General features: G+C 38.0%; 1 protein-coding gene across 1 annotated transcript in view; it reads left to right on the top strand.

Moving 5' to 3' along the window:
* Positions 1-22717, top strand: part of LOC124414781 (irregular chiasm C-roughest protein-like) — an 86846-nt gene extending 64129 nt beyond the window's left edge. Inside the window, exons 3-13 of the mRNA XM_046895854.1 lie at positions 1699-1931; positions 16714-16914; positions 17823-17950; positions 18461-18612; positions 19810-20120; positions 20275-20515; positions 20782-20937; positions 21141-21388; positions 21484-21719; positions 22072-22201; positions 22326-22717. Of these exons, the coding sequence (XP_046751810.1) occupies positions 1699-1931; positions 16714-16914; positions 17823-17950; positions 18461-18612; positions 19810-20120; positions 20275-20515; positions 20782-20937; positions 21141-21388; positions 21484-21719; positions 22072-22201; positions 22326-22424 (2135 nt within the window). The 3' untranslated portion in view covers positions 22425-22717. The remainder of the gene's footprint in view (positions 1-1698; positions 1932-16713; positions 16915-17822; positions 17951-18460; positions 18613-19809; positions 20121-20274; positions 20516-20781; positions 20938-21140; positions 21389-21483; positions 21720-22071; positions 22202-22325) is intronic.
* Positions 22718-23631: the final 914 nt, after the last annotated feature.

Raw genomic sequence — 23631 nt, 5'->3', positions numbered from 1 at the left:
AAAATTATTCATCGGGATTCTCCATCATAAGTAGAAACAGTCCAATTTCACCTTCAGTACAATTTTCCTCAAATTCAATTGACAAGCTTATCAATAAATACTCCAATTTTAAAAAACTAAAGTGTTGAAAATCATTTTGATGATTCTTGAAATTTCTCGAAAAACCATATTTTTCATCAACCATAACCTTTTCACACTAACCCCATGAATTGTCTCACATATAGTAATTTTCTACATTTCAAAAAGTCGTATTCTAGTTCGGAATTCTCTAACATTTCCCGGTTTTTCCGGACGCATGGAAGTCTGCTGATAATTCTTCGTTTTCCCAAATTCCTTGACGGCTAAAAATCCTGATTAGTTGTCGAAAAACACGGAATGTAATTCAGTTTACATTTAGTGCAGGCATACTAATCATGAGACATTTTCAGCGGTGAAAATTTTCTAACACGGGGAAAAATCCACAACCCAGTTTTCAGGTTAGAATTTTCTCGGGGACAATTGACAGGTTTGCGAGAAAAACTGAAAAACTTTTAGGTGTTGAACTTTTAGGTGTTTACATCTGTATGCATATACTCTAAACCCTCTTCGCACTTGGAGACGGGCGCCCGCACAAAACTTGTTGTGCAGAATTATTTGGTCTTGTATGTGTGCACGGAAAACCTCAACGTAAAACCTCGAAATGGAGAAAGAAAAAAAGTGGAAAAAGACGAAGAAGAAGAAGAAGAAGGAACAAGCGAACTTTTGAACGTTGCAGAAACTTGGAACTATTGAAACTCGGGAAAAGAACTGCAGTAACTGGCGAAAACCGTCGGGGCAGAATTGATCGCCCACCCTTCAAATTCACCCCGTAAACTTTTAACAGGTGCTAACACCCGCCAAACACTTCGTCGCCTGTAGGATTTTACCCATATATAACCGATCTACTTAGGATTAGTTTCTGACTCGTAAAATTTGAAGAAAAATAAAACCGGCCTGAGAAAAGTTTCCAGAAATGGAAACACAAGCGAAATTTTTTTAAACTGGAATTGCTCGTGGTACAAACATTCGCATCGCATGTCTAACGTTTTAGACTCTCAAATTTCACGCATCTCACAAACTAAGGTATTACCGAAACGAAAAGAAAACGATGGAACAAAGGTTCCAATTTTTATCACTAAAACGAATCGAGTTGCAGTTAATATTGAAACGATGTTTCAACAACTCAGAAAAGGAATGTAAATCATAGAATATTTCGATCGTCAAGGATTTCTTTGCAAATGATCTTGACTGAATTTTTTCCCTTAGCTCTTTTATTTTTCACAAATAACACTGTAAATAAACTACTTTTATTAAAAATAATACCAACCCTATTGAAGACTCAATTCAGACAACTTATAGTGAATCCAATCGCAAAGAAAATGAGTCCGCATCCATCGAAATTGACCACACATATGCTTTTGGTATGCGAAAAATGGAACAATATGACGTGATGTTTCGAAAGTTATCAACGACTCAATTTTCTTTGATAAAATTTGCGGTGTATAAATTTTGTCGTAATTTTCCGAAGAAATTTTTTCAAATAATATTCAACTCATTAAACTTTGGTTCGTCTAAACCTTTATTTTTTTACAACTGAATTGTGAAAGAAAGAATATCCTCGCATGTAACGCTTGAAGGTCTAGACGAGTTTTAAATTCCTGGCAAATTTTCAAATTTCAGGTGACTTTTCGTTGCGTATACACCCGGTGGAGTTAGAGGACGACGGAAAGTATCAGTGCCAAGCATCGCCAACGAACGACGGTCAGCCGGGTCTGAGATCGAAATTCGCATACCTCACCGTCCTCGTGCCACCCCAAAAGCCGAAAATTACTCAAGGGGACTTTCTCGTGACGACCGAGGATCGGGAACTGACCTTGGAGTGCGTTAGCGTCGCCGGAAAACCGCCCGCTGAGGTAAGTCACAATTTTCCACTAGATTTCCACTCTCCGATTTCGTTGTAAAAGATGTGGGGTTAAAATTGACCGGCGTAATGCATTCTAAAACAATTTTTTTTACGGCATGAGCATTGAAAAGTCCATTTTTTGCGGCAGTTTTCGTTCCGTAAAGTGATGCTTTATACGGCAGCGAACAAAGTTGCAGAATAAAGTCTTTATTCCGCAGTTTTGATGCGCAGTTCGAAGTGCGCATCCCAAACTGCCGAATAAAGTAGCTTCGTCGAACAGATCGCGACATAACCTCACTCTTCGTTTTGCTTTTCAATGGCCATGCCGTAAAAAAATATTGCATGAGGAGGGGGGAGGGGGGGGGGGGGGAGGGGGTTAATGATACGATTTGGATGTTAGCCGAAGATGAGCAAGTTTTGCAAAGCAGTCAATTTCTCGGCGTAACCCCTCAAAAATTCTTACAATTAGTGTAAAAGCTGTGCGAATTCGGCGTGACTTGATTGCAGATAACCTTATACTTGCACTTTGAGGGTCGCTATAATTGAAAAACTTACAACTCTTTCTGATGAATAGTAAGTAGCACTTTTTCCCTTCCACGTCTCCGCTCAGCGTTTACCCAAGGGAAATGTCGTCTCCTGCTATGAGAACCTACCTCAGGGAAATCCCAACGGGCTTTTACCCTAAGTGAGCTTATATCGGTTACCGATACCCAAAACGAGTCTCGGCGACATGTTTCTTCGTCTCGCAAAGCACCATCGTCCGTTTTATGGTCTCCATCTTGTATTCTCTCAATAGTATTTTGAATCCTAACAAAAATCGGTCGCTTTTGAGGGTAAAAAGAGTCATCTGAATTGATTTTAGGTCGATGAGTTACAGTACATAACCTGAAATGATTGAAAGTCAGGTGAACTCGTTTGACGACGATACTAAAAACGTTTCAAATTCATTGACTGTCTTGGAGTAATGAAATCCTTCAGACCTAGGGCAGCGGGCATGCTCCCATCCATAAACAGGGTTCTGAATGGTTTCCGCAAACGTGATTCATTAGACATTGATCCCATCTCATCCCTGTGTGAACAACGTACCGGGTCTTTCAACTCTGCTGTAACGACGGTGCTTCGCAGGAAGGGAAGGAAGCACGTACGACGTGCACACATGCATGATGCGCACACGCGAGAAGTAGGTACAGAGATAAGTGAAGGGGGCCAAAGAGCCAGAAGCTCGAGAGCATGAGGAAGGAGGGCTGAAACGCGACGTGGCGTCGCGACGCTGCTGCTGCTGCTGCTCCTTCTCACACACGCTAAAAACGTACAAGGATACACTCACCAAACCAGTCAGTCAGTCAGTCAGTCAGTCAGTCAGCCTTCCTTCTCCTCTCCTCTCTCTCTTTTCTCTTTCTCTGTCAGTCTTCCGCCCCTTTCTCTCCACCAGCAGAGCCACTTGCTTTGAGCTTTCTAGCACTGTGCCATTTAAAGTTTCCCCATCACTGTGTAAGCAGCAAACAGCAGCAGCTCTCCGTTTTCCTATACTCCTCGCAATCCCTCCTCCTCCTCCTTCTTCTTCTTCTTCTTCTTCTTCTTCTTCTTCTTCTTCTCTTCTACGGCTCTTTTTTCCACTTCCGTATATTGTGTATATGATGCGCGGTCCCATTTCTAGCTTCGGTGACAAGTTGTTTTCTTCCTCTGGATCGGTCACTCGCTGTGTCTCTCTTAATTCACGCTCTTCGCCTCCTTCTCCTCCTCCTCCTCCTCCTCCTCCTTGGAGATGGGTCAAGTTTCGGTACTTCTCTTTTCTTTTCCTCGCCATTTTTATCTCTTGGATACTTACAGGGTCGTTCCATTATTCTTACATTTACTATACTACAGAAAGAAGAAGAAGAAGAAAAAGAACTTCAGTCAGTTTGTTTTTACTGAGAGTCTTGGGTTCGCACGAGGTAAATTATCGCTACTTTCTGTGGCGAACCTTTGAGAGAATCGTTTCCAGTTTGTAAAGCTTCAAACTTAGTCAGATGGTATCCTTTCACTTCTGGAGTTACCTTACAAGTGATGAACGATATCACAAAACATGATCCAATGAATGAAGTATACTCCGCATCAAACTTAGAAATCCAAATGCCAAAGAACTTGCACTCGGTTGAGTGGTCCAAACGAAATGATAATAATGAGTAAACTACGCTAACCCGTCACTTTTCTTGGTACCTCAATCATTGCCAATGTCTTCTCTTTCTTCACTGACATCATTATGATACTAAGAAAAATGATGGACATTTAAAAATGAGAACAAGTACGAAAATGCAATTAACTTGAAGAATTAAACCATGTAATGAAAAGCCCATCGGTTAAAAGAAAATATAATAAATGGAGGTAGATTTATTCTGCAACGATTTGGAATGAACCGTAGAGAAATACTCATTGATTATCCGATTTCGTATTGCTTCACTCGAGCATCGTTCTGTTGAAAAAAAAAAAGGAAAAAAAAGTTTGATATACACCAACCATTTCCCGTTCGGTATATACAAATCGTTGCGCTTAATCTCGATGATTTGTAATATTATGCCTGAACACTCGGCCTCGTCGCGTCTCTCGTTCATTATAGGCATATTCTATATAGCTTGCCGAAAACGTGAGAGCAGCTGTATAAAGTAGGCGTCAGCAGCAGCAGCAGCAGCAGCAGCAGCCCTGGTGATATGAGATCTGAATTCATCGTTTTAAACGAAACGCCAAATCATATCTCTCAACAGGCACATTACACGAAAATTCCATTAGCCATGGTGGTCTGCTGCCACGGACGCTACTACTCCAGCATCGATATCAATTTCGGCACGCCCGTGACCTCATCCTCATCCTCATTCTCATTCTCTCTTCCTCTTTGGGTCTCATTTATACACATGTATGTAATCAAGTAATTATGTAATGTGAAAAATAATTGCCCTACTCGGGTTGTAGGATTACGAGTAGTATACGACTACACTTGTGGGTACGTCGCAATGCGGTGAACATTCATCGCGAGTCCATTGAGTGGTTTAATTTTTCCCGTTGTTTTCATACTCTTATTCATCACGAGGTTGAAATTAGTAGAAAATCGTTCTAAAATTGTGCAACAACTACTTTTTCCACCATGTTTCTGCATAATGCAAACGTTGTTAACATCAGCCTTGGTCTTCACAATGTAATTGCAATGCGTGTATCAAGTCATTATTTAAACTTGTGAAATTTTTGTCTGTAAATATATATTGTGAGAAATAGTGGTTATTAAAATTGACAAAAATTGGACAATTTGGAATATCATGAAACGATTTTAATAGTCAACCCAAAAAATCTAATATCAGCTATGTATGTATCTAGTGTTACAGAGACCGGAAGTAGTATTATTTAGAAGCGTGAAACCGCGGTTAACTTCTTTGATGATACAATGGTACCAAATCAAAGATTCCAACTTTCTGAAAAAAGTATAAACAAAATGAAACATCAGGATAATAGTTGAAACGAGAAGCCGTTACGTTTTTTCTTTTCTTTTCTTTTCTTTTCTTTTCTTTTCATTTCAACCCTTCTGAAACACTGCATCGACAATGTTACTTATTGTTAGATGATCGTTAGCTGGTACGCAGCTGAGTAACTTCCCAAACTTCCGTTGTAGGTAAGAAGAATAAAACCGCCGCCACCGCCTACTGGTTTGTGGATGTTTGTATTACGACTATTAAACGGGTTGTTATTTTTCGGCAAATTGGTGTCCCGCGCAGCCTTCCTAATTAGCCTTACGGGGGTGTTTATTCTCCTCGAGACAGGGTGAATTTCGTTTGAGGTTCTATCTTTCCACGGCCTGTCGAGGAGGGTTGTACGAGTGCCTGCCGTCATGTATAATGCACACGTCCTGCAAAGGCGGGCTGGATGGATGGATGGATGGATGGATGGATGGATGGATGGCGTCTTGTAGACCTAAGAATATAACTTCTCAGAAGGAAGAATGGAACCGCGACGAGTTTACTTTAACCGTTAGGTTGGTACGCCTGCGGAGGGGGTTGAGAAAATACGCGGTGAAAATTCCGCCCCTATTTCTCATTGGCGGAGGCTGTTGTACCTGCCAATCTGCTGCTGCCCTGTAGTATAATAATCGACTCGAGAGTCGCGCCCCGTCTTCCGGTCTCAATTGCCTCACGTTGAAAAAGAAGAAGAAGAAGGAGAAGAAAAGTGAGTCGGTGAAATATTTTTTCCCGTTAATATTGTCAAGGCGACAAGAAGGCGAGGGTGGAAGCAAGCGAGGTTATTAAAGCCGATTGTCTTTATAATAAACCTGGATAAAAGCGGCACTCGAGATTATTACCGTATTAAAATGAAATGAAAAAGAATATGGTAGGAATAAAGGATAAAAATGAAAAAGAAAAATATTAATGAAATAAACAACCAGCCAACAGATGTTGAGATTCATCCAAATGATTTATCCTTCAATCGTACGACGACGCGAAGTACCGAAAGAAAAGAAATGAAACGCGTATTGGAGGAGGTTGGTTAGATTGTCAAAAAAAATGTAGAGTTTTTATATTTATATCTGAGAGGAAGATTATAATTTAATGATTACTCTCAATGTTCGCAAGTATCTCGTAATGGAATTATTAAAATGCAGCTTGTATCAATTTTTGACAAACAAGCATTCTTGAAAATTTCATGCGTATATTTTTCTTTGCATGCGATTCACTCGAAATTATATGCAAATGAGCTTTTGGGGTCACTGATTCCGAATCTGGACTCTAAATTCAAAAATTTTGAATGGCGGATTCAATATGGCGAACGTAAATTCCAAAAGTTCCTTGATTTTGGAAAAAACTTTGTGTTATACGGTCTTTGGGGTTACCGATTCCGAATCTGGACTCAGAATTCGAAAACTTAAAATGGCGGTACCAAAATGGTGAACAAACATAAACAACAAGAGAAATTTTTTTTTGTAAAATTCTTTGATGTGTATTAAGTCTGTGTAAAAATTGGCATTCGAATTTTCATGATTGATTAACAGATAATCTTTTTTTTTTTTCGTGGAAAAATACGAATTTCGACCATTTGTTCACACGTGCTATTTCTGCAATAAATAAATAAATAAATTTTAAAACTTTATATGTTTTTGATAAAAAAAAAAAAAAAAAACTCAAAATAAACGCATTAAAAAAAACTCCTGGTTTTTTGATAAATTGGTGAATCAATAATTAATTTATAACATATTGATGAAACATAGCCATCGCGCGATTGAAATCCAAACGACGTTTTTAGAAAACCTTGGAGAAGATTCTTCTCTCGGGGGTTTGTAAAACGTACTAAAGATACCTTCGCAGTATAATAAAAATAAAAATGAATTTAAAAAAACAAACCGAAAATAATTCTTGCTGGTATACGAAAACTCGCTGAAATTCGATTATACTCTTAATCCTCGAAGCCTTAGCCACAAATTCAAAGTAAACGTACAGAGAGAGAGAGAGAGAGAGGGAGAAAGCGAGAAAGTATGTTTATTTGATCCTGGAATATTATTAACTGAGGACCACAGGCGTAAATTATAAGATAAATAAGAAACAAAAAACAAAGAGAACTAATAATAACCTAAGACTAAATTAATTTTGATGACAATAGATAGAAACTAACTAAAAGAGAGAGAGAAAGAGAAAGCTTTGACATTTTCTTTTTATTAATTTATTCAATCATTTCCGGATATCTCCGTTTTCTTTTTGTTTTTTTTTTTTCACTTCTTTTTCTTTCTTTCCTCGTCTCGTATCCCGTGACGCGCGTGCCTGAAAACCAAGAAACCAACTGTGGCAAAAAATGGGAATGTTGTTTGTTGAAAGTTTCCCTTGGATGATTCAATCGCAGAAACTGGTACGTTTCCCAAAGCGCTGTTTTCTACTCTCCCTGAACCCTCGAGGCATTATATAATCATGGATTTGCATAATTTTAATTAAAAACCGAGGGTTACAAATGCGAAAACAAATTTGATTAATTTTTCAGTGGAAGCTGCAGGTTTAACCCCCACCTCCCCCCCCCCCCCCCCCCCCTTCCCAAGACAGGCACACAGGAATGTTTAAATATATATATATATTGTATACATATGTACATTATACGTGTATATATATGTATTACAAAACCGCATCGCGAATCACATTATCCGATCCCTCTTTTCCGCGAGTAATTCTGCAACCTTTCTCGCGATTCAATTATGCAAAATACAGAGAGCGATTCGATATCTTCCCGATAATTACTTTCTGAGATCACGTTGGGAATTAAACCCTCTTCCTCCACCCCTTATCAACGAGATATAATTACCGACCACAACAGATATTTTCAGTCTTGTTATATATATATATATATATATATATATATAGGGCATTCGCTTACTAGAATAAAATAATCACATGCAGTTTTCTTATTACGTGAAATTTGATTTCAGCTAGCGTATAACGGTTTAGAGCTATATATAATGTACAGAAAACTTTATCAATTTATAGGTCGTAGTGGGGGGGAGGGGGGGGGGGGAAGGAACAAAGAACAACACTTTGAAACACACGAGCTAGTGACTAAAATTATCGACCAATAATAATAATCTTACATGATTACTCAATAACATCAAAATATATGTATACGAATATTTTTTATTTCATTCTATAAAACGTACAGTTTGATCGTCAAATTCTTTACAATCGCGTAGTAGTTTATTCGTTTAAAATTAATTCTCGAATCGACGAATTTTTCACAAATATTCTTTTTTACATCAAATAAATTTGTTTAAAATCATTGTAACAAATTGTAACAATATATCAATATAATCTTACCGGTTTGTAAAAATGAAATAAAAAATTTTCGCCTTATAATATAATAAATTTATAATAATTCAAAGAACATCGTAAAGTTTATAATACCTTATAATAATAATAATTCGTATACGATGTTTAATTCGATTTAGGTAAAAAAAAAAAAAAAAACGCAAAATTACAAGTATCAGCTCGCGATTAGCCTGGTATTATACATAATATATATGTAATATATATATATATATATATGTATAAAAAAGTATCAGAATATCATCTCTGACAGAATAATAATGCAGCGGATAAACAAGTTGTCTATCGTGTACTGCGAAATATTCAAGACACCGCAAACCCTTGATCCAGTTTCTCTGAAAGTTTTCTCATAAGCGAACGTACAGACGACGAATGATCGGATCGCATTGCATATATACATACATACATAAAGTATACGTATAACATACCTGCCGGAAAACCTCTCTCTCTCTCTCTCTCTCGCTCTCTCTCTCTCTCTCTCTCTCTCTCGACAAACAGGAGGCTGCACCAGAAATAAAACTGCACAAGCTATCATCGTCCTCATCTTTCCCGAGGGATATTAAAAATTTCGTGCAAGCACAAATAGTTTTCCCCATAGAGTCGTGCCAGGAAATCAAGTATTCACTGTTCGTACGAATAATTCAAAAATTGTATACTAATTACTAGGGTGTCGTAAAAAAACTGACTATTTTTTTTTTTTCTTCAGTCTCGTGTGACAAAATGTTAGTTTTTCATGTTTTAAGAGCCTACTCCAAAGGGCAGATCAAAAAAAAAAATTTAAGAGGTCGCTCTACATTTTTTAAAACGTCAGATATCGATCTTCTTGCGTTATGACGCCCAATCACAATTGGCAATAATCACGATAGATACGATTTATGGAGTAATCTACTCAAATTTACGATGATCTTTGAATTGAAGAAACGAAAAATGCGATCAATTGTTTAGGTAACAAAAAAGGAACGGTCAGTTGAAGAGGACTGATTAATCGATTCGTCGAAAAAGCGATAAATCGAAAAGTTCGATTATTGATCGATTAATCGCTAAGCGATAAGTCGATAAAGCTGATTAGAAGACGCAATAAAAATAAAATAAATCATTCATTAAACAGGCCTATCAATGGAAAAAAAAACAAAGAAGAGATAAATTAAAAAGTCTAAACGATCAGTTAATCAATACAAAAAAAATTGAATTAAAAGAAAAAGAGAAAAAAATACTTATAAATTTAAATATCCAGAATGAGTTGAAAAACCAGTTGGTCAAAGTCTACGATTAATCGATCAATCGCGCATATCGTTAACGCAGATGCATAATTTGAAAATTAAGATAATTTTGTACCATATAAAAAAAATTCTCTATTTCATTACCGCCCCCCTCCCTCCCCATGTATATGTAGAATAGTATACAATAAGTTTTATCTGACTATGAATACAGCGGAGAATAAGGATGAAAAGGACGAGAATGAGGTGATCGTGAAACGATAATATTTGCACGTCAGGGTGAGGACGACGACGAAGGTGGCAGGAGGGGTGGAGGAGAGGACAGGGCGAAGAGGGGGGGGTGGATTCTTCCCGCCCGGAGGAAGAATTCCTTTCTGGTATCGACGGAACGCGGTTGCCGGCGAACGGTAAAGAAGATCGTCGTTTTTGAATAGCCTGAAATGCCTCAGGGCGTCGCGACGCCCCGTTACAGACGATTCTCGAATTGCCGCATATCGCGCAGGAACTTACACCAACTGGTTTAAAAATAACTTCTGATCGGCAGTTAACCGTCCGTCTTTCGCCCCGTTCCTCCTGTTCCGTTCAATTCCGTTCCGTTTCGTTTCGTTTCGTTTGGCTTTCTCGGGATGCCCCGCGGCACGTTCTTCGATTCACCTGTCGCAGCAACAAAATCCTCGAGAAGCCGCATCTTCTCTCTCACTCTTTCTCTCTCTCTCTCTCTCTCTCTCTCGTTTTCTATCTCTCTTCATTTCCTCATCCTACCCAACCCGACACTAATTAACGACGTTAGTTAATTAAGCACGCCCTAGAAACCCGTCTGAAAGCTCCCAGGTAAAAGCTTTCTCCCTGAGACCGTAAAGGGCACGTGCGCCCAGTACATACCTATACCTGCATATATGTATTGTAGATATATGTATACATATTATCTATATATATATATATATATATATATATATATATATATATATATATATATATATATATATGTGTATATTTGGTATAGGTATGTTGTATACATATTTTAATGTGATAGGTGTACTCGGTGTAAAAATTCGCTCGGCAGTTTTCCACTAGATTGTAGCTGTTCACTTTATTTTTTTTTTTCCATCGTAATCGTGGTGCGAGTATACATGGTGTGCCTAGAACTCCTAGGTCACGTCCCTTTCTTTTTCGAGGTTAAGGCCTTTGAGTGAGATGTGTACCAACTGTCTAAAAAAAAAATCCCTATTATTGTTCGGGAATTATTTTTCTCGCCAAAGTGGTCCTGCTCGGTTATGCCATCACGTATAGTTCTGGTCCGAATTATTTAAAGTCCCACTCATTTTTTCCCCACGTAGATTCAACGTCGCAACAATTAATCACCAACGATCTAGGGTATTTTGGCGCCGTTGCTACACGTCTTACTTAAGTCCAGTCCAGCCCGAGAGAGAAACTTTTTTGGAGAAAGAAGCTGCATTCCTACGCACACCATGTACACTCACATCACGATCGTAATCCACGAATTTCGATAATGGGAGAGGGGGGGGGGGGGGGGGGGAGGCAGCGTTTTCATGTCGATATAAAAATAAGAAACTTCAACGAATCAATTTTTTTTTATTACTTTTTGTATGGTTTAATTACATATTATCTATCTATAGTATTTGTAGCAAATAAATAACATTGTGTGTACTTTGTTTGATCCTAAATCAGACGGATTTCCTTTTTTTTTTTTTTTTTTTTCTTTTCAAATCAAGTTTACTTGCGGCTAAATAATTAAATTTTAATTAAATCAACGAACTTCTGGTTTCACGTGACAGAAAAATATTCTCAATTTAAAAACTAAAATTCCACTGTCGATTGAACGTTCGAAAAAGGTTTTAACGAATATCTAACCTATTAATAAGCAACAATACGTGAGAATTTTTTTTTTTTTTTTTTACATTCGTTTCATTTTTTTGTTTCTTCTGTGAATCGAAATATGACGGATTATTGATTCAGGTACAGTTTCACATCGGTATAAAATATCGCTTAAAAGGTAAAAAAAAATAAAAAAATAAAAAAAAAAAATCCGTTGAATATAAGGTATGTGAGACTTATCGAAGTTACCACGCAGCGGTAGAACCGAGCCGGAATACTCCATATACCTCCATGAAAAAGTTCCCAATTATTTTTAGTCAAGCTTCAAAGGAGTGGAAAGTTTGTTAGAACCGGGGGAATAGTCGCTTTGAAGCATGCGGTTTTTTCCTCCCCTTCATCTTCCGCTTCTAACTTCTTTTTCTTCTTCTTCTTCTTCTTCTTCTTCAGTTATCGCACTCCGTTGGTCGAGAAGAATTTTCAAAATTGGTGCCGAAGTTTACCGCGTTATGTATATTTATTCAGTATTTACTCCTCAAGGTATACCAGCCTTATTGTAAGTATATATGTATATGGGATATTCCACGCCAACTCAGTAAACTGTTGACCATAACATTTTCTAATTTCATCAATGATTTTTCCTACGCTGGTACGACACCTGAAAAGCTCCCAAAAAATGTTTACATAGGTATAAAAATTGAAAAAAGGATTTAAAAGAAGAATAATAATAATAATAATAATAACAACAATAAACGAAGTCCCACCCTGACAAATCTTGCGTGAAAATGTTTCATTCCGGCGAACCAAATGTTTTTTTTTTTTTTTTTTTTTTTACATCTTGTTTCATAAAAAAACAAATTGGGTGTTTCAGAGATGGGTTTAAAAGATTATGGAGTAAAGACGAGTGATTGAAAAAGTTTGAAAATTTTTTTTGCAAGCCTTTCATGGGTCGTACTACCGTGAGAAAAGTCTTTGGTGAAATTAGAAAATGTCATGGTCAACCGTTTACTGATTTGGCGTGGAACGGCCCATATAGATATGTATGTATGTAGGTGTCGTGTATATCTACGTAAATTTTGTTTTTCTTCTTTGTCTTCTTTGTCTTCTTCTTCTTCTTCTTCTTCTTCTTCTTCTACGGTATGACAGAACGGCTCCTTGTTGGAATTGGGTTTCAGGATTAAAGCGCGCCGAGGAGATAAGAGAAGAGAAGAGAGGAGAGGAGTTGAGGAATGAAGGAAGAAGAGAGGATTAACCCAGGGCGGCTCCCTCGTGCTCGGCCGCAGCTTAATTTGGCTGCATTTTAATCGGATGCGTCATGAATATTCGTCAGGAAATAGATTTTCACACCGTCACATCCGCCCGACTCCTCTACACACACACACACACACACACACACACATATATACCATCGCCAGGCCGACTGCACCGGCAATCTTCTAGAATCTGGAATCTAGATTTATACCGTGATACCACGCTCTCTTCTCTATCTCTCTCTCTCTCTCTCTCTCTCTCTCTCTCTCTCTCTTTCAAATACACAGGCTGTTAAATTAATCCTTGATTCGACCGCGACCCCGAGGTCGATGCTCCATCCGGCCAATGCAGGGTAGGAGATTGCAGGGAGGGTAGAGGATTTTTTTTTTTAATTTTATTTTCTTCTTTTTTATTTTGCCGAATGCGCGACCACAACGAGTTGTGAATTGGGTTTAACCTGGAAATGAACAGGTTTCTAAAATTCATGAAGCTTAAACGTCGACTTATTCTTACTGATACTAACAGAATTTATTCTTTAAGCGTTTTTTCATGCATGTTTTCTGTGCACGAAGTACTCGTTTCTATGACGGTAGAGTAAGTCTGCATTTGCGCATGCGCGGAGTACTGAAAAGATCACATTTCACTTGTCTATTTTAGTACTGCGCGCATGCGCAGTCGCGAAGAAATTTGCCATTACGCGGTCCTAACCTCAATTTCGTACTTCGTGAAAAACCGCGCGAGATACTATTGTTGTATAAAGAATCGCGTGCAACAAGGAGGCAACGATCTTTCCCCTTAAAAGACCGAGTTTGCATCCTTGTTACACAATACAGTGTTTTTTTTTTTCTTTTTTTTTTTGTCGGAATTTTTCGAATCATCATCGGCACCGAAGATATGAAAATTATCAATTATAATCAATGATATCTAATTGTTCGACTACTTTCACTTTGGCTAGTTACGAAACATCTCTTTCGCAGAATATTATCAATATAAATTCCTCTATGTGTAGAAAAATTCAAGGGTTGCTATGGTAGCAATGGAAGCAAAAGACCACGAAATTCCGTATCCAATTTTCCTCGAAATCTCTGATAATGATCCGCAGAAATATTTCGTCGATTCCGCATGAAAATTCTTCCAAGTTAATTAAAGAGTTCCCAAAATATTATGTAATTCCCATAATAATATCCCGGTAAGAATTTTCGCTACTCGAAACTCCACTGGAATGAATTTCGAACGAAACGGTACTTGGACCAATTCACGTGAAAACAGTAATCGAGAATGAAAGTTATCATTATTTCAGGGATATAAAAATATTCTTAAAAATTTTCTACGATCTTGTGTGAATTTTATTGAAAACTATATTATAACCTTCCAAATTCTTTGACTCGATTTTATTCTTATTTTTCTTTTTTTGGTTTTTTCCTTTTTGCAAAATGTAGAAAGAAATTAATTTGGTTACAGATGAAATTTTATAAGAGAAATCGATTAACAAACACGCATACTCGATGCAGAAAGACAAATGAAAGCAAATAGTTCATTTAATCAACGAAATAATTAAGTTCTCGTGTCTTAACCAAACATTTTATAAATGTAGGTGCGGAATTTTTTAGATAACACAGAAAGTGAAATTTTAGAAAATTTGAAAAGCCAGTCACCGCAGGAAAGAACCGATTGGATCTCGGATCGACAGGTCAATCGATCGATGTATCATCCGATCGCAATTTCGGTTATCAACTCATCGTCGTCTTAGCACTGCAGCGAAACTGATTATCGGTTATCGATTTCGGAGCCGCTACTCTTTGGGTGGGTAGGGTATATACACCAGGAAATCATTTGATTTCAGGAAACTCAATTATGGCGAAATTTCCGTCTTCTATACTGTGGCACAGCCTATAAGGATGCTGCTGCTGCTGCTGCTGCAGTGCTGATGGTGCTGATGCTGATGCAGCTCTCTCTCTCTCTCTCTCTCTTTCGCTATCTATCTATCTCTCTTTCTCTGGCCTCTACTGCTGCAGTTGCAACCCCTTTATGAGCTTACATAGCAATCAATTTCACGTCCAATAACAAATCCTCCCTCCTGGCTGCCGGACAATATATATAAATATATATTGTACATACATATACGTATAGTGCACATGAAAAGCTTGATTAAATTTTTTCACAATAATTAAAAATGCAGCACTACGTTCAAAGGAGACTTTACAATAGTCTGCAGTCTTGAAGAAGCACAGAACGTATCTGGTTTATTAAGAAAAACTTTCAGAATTTTCCAAACAGTATGAATATCATTCTTGTTTTGTTTGTTTGTTTCTGTACATGTTGTTCATTTTTATTGAAATTTTTATTCTATGACCATTTTGAATTGATGTCGGGAAAAAATAGTAGATGAAAAAAAAATTTCTTCGACTGATGTACCTTTTTAACCGCAAGAAACGCGCAGCCCTTATTACTTCTACCCCATTGAAGTATATCGTTGTACTTGTACCAATTATAATGAGAAGAAGGGTCTTTATATAGGAAAGAATAGACGTAGAGAACTGCGCAGAAAACGTCGGATTACATCAATGACCGACCTGCCATACATACGTACGCATTATATTATATCTGAAGAAGGTGGATGTATCGAGATATCGGAGAAAAAGTTACTTCTGTCGGATCAAAGCGAAAAGAGGGTACTTTCATCCCTCTCGCGATACTTTCCGCCGTCATTTTCCACGGTTATACATATACCTACTCTATACATACATGGTATATATGTAATCCCAGCAAGGACCAGCGAGTCCAAGCAAAGGAAACGATACTTTCTTTTTGGAAAAGCAAGAATATACTAAGATACCAGAGTATTTGAAATCGTTATTTCAGGTATCATGCATATAGAATTTCGTCAGAAAAAACATTTGCGATGAAATCGAGGAATTGACTATTTACTCCGACTGACTCTTTATCATGGGTTGAAAAATTTCGTCTCGAATTCAAATTAACTTCAAGTCGATTCGTTTGTATGACTTCATACTTTTCATGAATTTTCGAATGGCTATATCTTGTGGCATCATACTTATGTATAGATTGAATGCTTCGTTTAAACCCGACTGAATTATAACAGCAAATCTATAAATTTTTCCTGCGATTAACCTTCTTGATCCAACGCGAATTGTCAGAGAAAATTGACTGTCCACCTGCGGCAGTTGCCGCAATGCCTATAAATATACTATACTCAACACCCCATCACTGTGTACTTCACCCTCCGATGATCCCCGGGAACAACTCTTGCGGTCGAACAAACAATAATTTCCCGTGGGTGTAAACCCGCGGAATGCTGCACCGTCCAGAATGAGTCCAGAGTAACGCGGGTAGGTACAGGAATTCGAAGAACCAACAGCCAAGAGCCAATCGGGTTTGAGGCCATCGGGTCCACCGGCGCAATCCTCGTTTTATTGGGAAAACGTTACGGAGCTATGTTCGATGTCTGTATCTACCTCTATGTACAGAAACGTGTTATGCTCAGGGTTGCCCTGACGTAGTTTTGAATTGCTCGTTCAATTCTGTATTTCGCTGAACCGTTGCAGGATGCAACATATATAATAATAATGTATGTATAAAATGCTCCGCATTGCAGTTATTCCGTGGTAAATGAAATATCCGCTGATTTGCCATTCTCTTGGTTATATCGTTTCAGATCACCTGGATCGATGGACTGGGCAATGTTCTTCGCAAGGGGATCAAGACTCACACCGAAAAATATGAAGGAGGACCTCTCGTCACTGTCAGGTCGGTGCTCACTGTCATGCCGAGGAAGGACCACGACAACACCACCTTTACTTGTCAAAGTCATAACGCCGCCGAGCGAACCCCTCAAAACGTAAAACTGCGCGTTGAGGTTAGTAAAATTCGTTGCATTAATTTATAAATGGCATTTCAAGAAGAAGAAAGAGAAGAAGTGCGTGTTTATAAGGTGAAAAATATTTCCTCCAGGTAGAAATTGGTAAAATCAAACTTTCGAGACTTTCATTTGTATGGACTAGAAAATACCTGCATGACAAACAAGTTATGGTAACGAGGATGAATTTGCCGTACAGTCTAAAACTGGTTAATCGTTAAACACCATTATCTTAGTTAAATAACTTGTATTTCATGTATTTATATAGAATCGATTCTATACAAATGTTTCCGAGTAAACACCGCAGTATGCTGGGTTGCCTACCACCGAGGGGAACAAATATCGGTAATACAGACCTACCGAGTTATCGGTTTAAAGTCTTTCGCCCGTGTTCCCAAGTTGTGTGGATCTGGTCAAGCAGTTATTTCGTCGTTTATAACGACTTTCGGAGTCAAAGTTAGAGAGTTAAGCTGATTATATGACTTGACTGAAGTCATTGTGACTCGGTAGGTCTGTTTTACCGATATTTATTCCTCTGAATGGTAGGCAACCCCCAACATTCTATGGCGTTTACTCGGAAACATCCTGTACATGTTTACTCTCAACAGTAGTCCTACGTAGAGGAAATTTGACTAATTTCTCAGTCGAAACACCCTTTGAAGCGAGAGGCTTACGGCATATCTTAAATGAGAGGATTCGGAGTAACGGAAATTTGCCAAATTCAAATCGAATGGGATGATAAAGGAATGAATTCATTAGAGTAAAATTAGGTCCCCGCAATTAACCTCGGGGCAAAATTGATAGAGAGACGGCAACGATTCTGTGTAAAGGTGGAGAAGATATCATTAGAGAAATTAACCAGCCGTTTGTGTTCATCCCACCATGGAATAAATTTCGCTGAATTTCAGGTTCGGTACGCGCCAAAAGTTTCGCTCAGAATCCGATCAGGATTATCGAAGAACGGTAGAATAGTCGAAGGTGCTGAGCTGAGATTCAAATGTCGAGCGGAGGCGAATCCTTCAGACATGGAATACAGGTAAGAATTGTAGTACCGGCACACACCTCCCCCCCCCCCCCCCTTCGACCAATTTTTCCCATGAACCAATCGTACCTTATCGAGTATTTATCGGGACGTGTGTTATAACGCGGCACGTGTATTTACCTTCAGACTGGCTTGAATTTAGCATTTACTTTGATTCGCGATATACAACCGACGACGCAACGTCTCGGCGAAATTGGAACTCCGCTCAGATGCGGAGCGATACATACACAGAACAACATCAAACACCTTAACTTCTTCCATCAGGAATCAATATCATCATCCAGAGTTGCAAATTCAATCTTTCCTCTCTCTCTCTCTCTCTCTCTCTTCTTCTCTCTCCTTCTCTCTACGCGTCCCAACCCAAAGAAATCCAATCCCTAGCTCGCTTTCCTCCCTCCCTATCTCGATCCTTCTTTCCTTCCTTCCTTCCTTCCTTCCTTCCATCCTTGCTAGCTTTAAATAATGAACGTCGTCCTCGTCTCGACGACGATTATTTATTTCCAGGTGGTACATCAACGAGAGAAAGGTGATCGGCGATTATACGACAGAGATGATTATACACAACGTTACGAGGCACGATCACGACGCTATCGTTAAATGCGAGGTCCACAACGACGTTGGGAAAAGCGAGGAAACCGAGACTCTCGATATCACTTGTAAGTCAAATATACAGTGCATTATTGTACCTTATCTATACGTGGGCGGTAGTGACGATCTCTGCATTGCCTGCAATCATAATTGTCATACTGCAGAGATTGTTGTGATTTTATATAGGGAAGAACGAATCGTCGGAAAAATTGATATACAGCATTTGTAAATCAAGGACAATAGGACGTATTTTTGACATAACATGTTACATCGTTTCTATAGTACGATCTCATAATGCCTATGTTACCACAGTTATAGCAATACATCGTAAAATTGTTATACAGTAATTAACTACGATTAATGAACTATGGGAATATTTGTTTTCTCTTTTTGAATAAAAAAAATTTGCAGTACTTCCAACGATTGTTTTTTCAATTGGCTCTGGAAAAAGAGCCCTTGGTGAGGATTTTTACTGGAAAGCTTTGGAACTTACTGTTAGTGTTTCAGATAGATTTTTCTAAAATATTGTAGCTGACTCTTTTAAAATGTCGGAATTAGAGAACTTATAAAAATTTATCAGATATTTATATCTCTTGACCAAAAACTCATGGCAAAATGAACTTTAGATATCGTCAAAGAATTTATACTTACCTCACAAACAATCAAATTGTCTAAAAGGATTTTCAATTTTGACAAGAAATTCAAATCCTTATGTTCGTTGAACATTTTCACAGCACATTGTGGTTTTGTAATTTTATGGATATATTGAATAACTTTTAAGTGTAATAAATTTCACGACATTTCTGAATTTTTATTATATTGCATAATTATTAAAATTTTATTTTATTGCAATTCTACTCAGGTTGATCAATCATCTCAATTGAACATGATTAGCAAATATAAAAAAAAAAACCTCTGATATAGTAAAAGAAATCAGAAGAAATTGCTAATTAACTAGAAAATAACTTATTAAATTCCAGGAATAATCGAAAATGTATTCCACTATTGAAATAACGATTTACAAGTTTTCGATCGCTGTTCAAATTTGATCCTATTTCATGTAGAATTATAGTGAAACCAAATACTATAATATAACTAATTTCCCTTACGATTCATCTAATCAGTGTCTACCTTTTTCACTGCAGACAGTTTCCATAAATTGGTCTAAAAGAATAGCGCTGTGAAGCTATTTCGAAGAATAGAAGGAAAAAACGAGGTGAAACTCTGTGACAAATTTTTCATATCGAATTTTGTTTTTTGCACAGATGGGCCACAGTTTCGGCACCCTCCCCAATCGGTAGAGACTCACTATGATGCTACTGAAATCCTGCAATGTGACGTAGACGGTAATCCAACGCCAGAAGTTCTCTGGATCCACGAAGAATCCGATCGAATCGTGGCGAGCAGTCCTAACATCAGCGTTCATGTTAGCCCAGAAACTGCTGGACGATATTACTGCAAAGCGCATGTTTCTGGATTCCCAGAACTTACAGGCTACGCAAATATCTACATAAAAGCTGCACCAAGCATCGTTTCTCAACGCACTCAATACGTCCCAGACGAAGGAGTCGTCAAGGTACAAACAAGGAATCCGTATTTTCTTCATTAATGAAAGTTGACTAATTATACTGTTTTCTATCTTAAACAGTGAATAAGTTAATGAGGAACGTCAGTAATTACTAGATCTAAATTTCTATCACAAATTGAAGTAAAATATTTTCATCCCGCAGGTCGAATGCACAGCTATTTCCGTACCGAAGGCAGATTCGGTGACGTGGAGCTTCGGGGGTAGGGAATTGAATTTCTCATCGAATAGCACGCCCTATCTTGTCCAGGAAGAATTCACACCTGAGGGAATAGTCAGCACTATAACACTTCTGGATCCAGTATCGACGTATTTTGGAGACTACAATTGTACGGTGACAAACAGTTTCGGAACTGACTCTGTGATCATCAAGCTCACCACTCATGGTAAGCAATAAAAACTCTGTTCTTTTATTTATACCTGACCTCGTTACACGACAAAAGCAAATATTACGTAGAGAAGAACGGGAAAACGTACTTTGCACCCTGCTTTGAGATTGAAAACATGTCTACCGAATCTAAAGCCAATTAAAGACTTGGAATTTGTTTACGGACTTGACGCATAATTGTGTTCCTTCCATGCAATGTACTTTTCGTTTTCTTCTTCAGAGAATTCAAACGTCATATGTAACAAAATTTTATTACCTTTATAGCACTGATTCCAGTCGATTGGCAGCTAATTCTTATCGTCGGAGGATTAGTCGTATGTGTGATCCTCGTTGGGATAATTGTAGCTCTAATTCTACATTGTCGAGATCGTATCAAACAGCCCAGGCCACGTAATGTACAAGCTCAAGACAATGATCTGCGTAAGTAAAACACTGCAATTATCAATTCTTTGCAATGAATCTCCGTTGTCAAGTATCATCGTAGTATTCAAAATAGTTAAATCTTTTAAATGGTAGTTGAAAAAACACTGGAATTTTTTATTATGTGCACTAATTTTTCACCACAAGTTTCAAGGTCTGCATATACTCTCTTCTTCATGTGAGCTTACCCATGCATTTTACAGAAGAGACAGATTCGAACGTCGAACGATATCGCGAAAGCGATCGTAGCAGTAATCTTTCCGACGTCAAAGCAGATATTAGAGCCGGATCAAGCGTAAGCAATGCAGAGAGCGTTACTGCCCTGGATAGCGAAGGGGAAGGGAGCACCAGAGGCGTCAATGCGCTGGCATTAGCAGGACCGGTTCCTAATCCGCTCGGATTCAGATACAGCGCCGATTACACGGAGCCATCATTTCCGCCAAAAAACAATGTAAGAAAATCTTCCGGAAAAACCTTGCAGAAAATGTTTACGCTCTTACTTGTGTAAATTAAATCTTGGATTAATTTAACTTGTCAATGATACAGGATGGAAGCAACAACAACGGTTATGTGCCATACGTCGACTATGCTCGTGACTACACGCCGCCAGTTGCCCAAGGAATGGGCGCATCCAGAGAATCCCTGAGCAGGATACCCTCGGGAGGTATCCTCGGTTCTAAAAAAATAGGTCTCAGTTCGGCGAACCTTGGTAACAACACGCAACAGGTCAATTCTGTTATAGATCCAAGGTTTTCAGCCACTTATGGCAACCCTTACCTGAGGTGAGTAATCGATCAAATATCGCACAAACTTATATACCCTGGTACGAAAAAGTTTAATGTCAATATGCAAATAGCAAGAAAAAAATTAGCTTTTGCAAGTTTAACTTGGCTAGACTCGTAAAAACTTTGTTACTGCAGTGGAAATTTTTACTGCGATAGCTAAAATTCTTGACGTCTTTAGTTAAAGAAGATTTGTAAGAGTCGATGGTTGAAAAAGTGGGTGAAATAATAGTTTGCCGAGACCTTTATTCCCGAAATAAATTCATGAATAGTAAAATTTCCTGGTCCAGCGGCAAAATGCACCAACAACTATCTTTGATGACTATACTAATGAAAATTTTTTCCCAATTAGAATGTCAGCGGCAGAGCAGCTCAGGCATGCACCTCACACGGCGATACCTGGTGTAACTCCAGCCCCTCCACCATATACTCAGGCGATGCGAATGAGTAATATGAACGCGTTAAACGGGGCAGGTCCACAGGTAAATATCATCATCGAATTACAGTAGCTTGCAGTGCAAAAGCACATCGATAGACGTGATAATGGAGGCTTGCCGTACCCAACAATGTGAACTGAACGCACGCATATTGCGTGATTTTTAACAGGCTCCATTGTCTGCCCATTACATAACGGGGGGGCCGAACGGAGGCGTTGCAACGGTGAAGCGTACATCAGCAGTTGGAGGTCTGGCGACGCATGTATGAGACTGGAGTTCCTCAGCTGGAATAGTCCCTGCTAAATATTAGAGGATTCGGGTTTCAAGTGCGCGTCAAGAGTATCGTCGAAATGAGTCGTCGCCCTACTGCCTAAAAAAAAAAAAAAGTACAAACTTGAAGATACGACGATTTTCCGACGGTAATATCGTCGAGGTTTTCCGCCCACATCGCAAAATCTCTTCAGCCTGAAACTGCTTTCAAAAGATCTCATGGCGAAGACCGATATTGAGATTCTACGAATATTGAAAGTTAGACACACGAAGGCTACTGTAAGAAGTGATGAAAATGTATAAGAATCGGTAGGAGATATTTAAATAGGTATATGATCGGTAAAAACAAGATAAGAGAAAGAAGATGTAATATGCAAAAGATTTCTAGTATAATATTCTTTTCAAGCGATGCCTTAGATCGTTATAAAAATTTAAAAGGAATCGTATTTCATCTTAAGACGCTCGATCCAACCTGTGATAAAGGCAATATAAATAGTTGTAAAGAGAAGCCTAGTGTTTCGGATTTTAAAAATGATGAACAAAATATAAAGTGAGAAAGGAGAAAGTAGAAGAAAAAAAAACAATATCACCGCTATCTCGCCGTGAAATAAACAAAAAAAAAAAAAAACAATGACGATCTAAAAACTAGCATGAATATAAAAAAAAGGTGACAATTGCCACTGAAATTCGTGTATCGATAACAACGTCAACATGCGTTATATATTATTAGAAGAAGAAAAATCGTTATAACAAGTCAACTTGTATACAAGTGTAAGCAAGGGATCTGGGTTTTCTGTCGATTACTTGTGTAAAATGATTATCTAATCATTATTATTATAGTTTTTAGTTGTCAATTTTTTTTCTACCTACTCAGTAGATGTAAGTAGTAAGAATTGCCAGCTACGCAACTTGATAAATTAGCAGTAAAACGGAAAAACTTATCGTGTTTGTAAAAAGCAATCTTTTTAAAAATTTCAGTATGTAAAAAAAGAAAAAGTATTCTTTAGGTGTAGTTGATGATAATAATAGTAATCATAATCATCATACGCGAGCCTTCTTAGCCTTACGTTCTGTTGCATAGATTTAAATTGACATGTTTATCATTGTTATTTGGACAATTTTCACAATTTTATTCCTTAGATGAATGAATCATAAGATTCGGTCATTATCACAATCTTTGGCTTTTGATATTGTTCAAAATACGT

Source organism: Diprion similis, chromosome 14 (genome assembly GCF_021155765.1).
Source record: "Diprion similis isolate iyDipSimi1 chromosome 14, iyDipSimi1.1, whole genome shotgun sequence".
Lineage (NCBI taxonomy): Eukaryota > Metazoa > Arthropoda > Insecta > Hymenoptera > Diprionidae > Diprion > Diprion similis.
The sequence above is the reverse complement of the archived record's forward strand: the minus strand, read 5'-3'. Positions and strand labels throughout refer to the sequence as shown.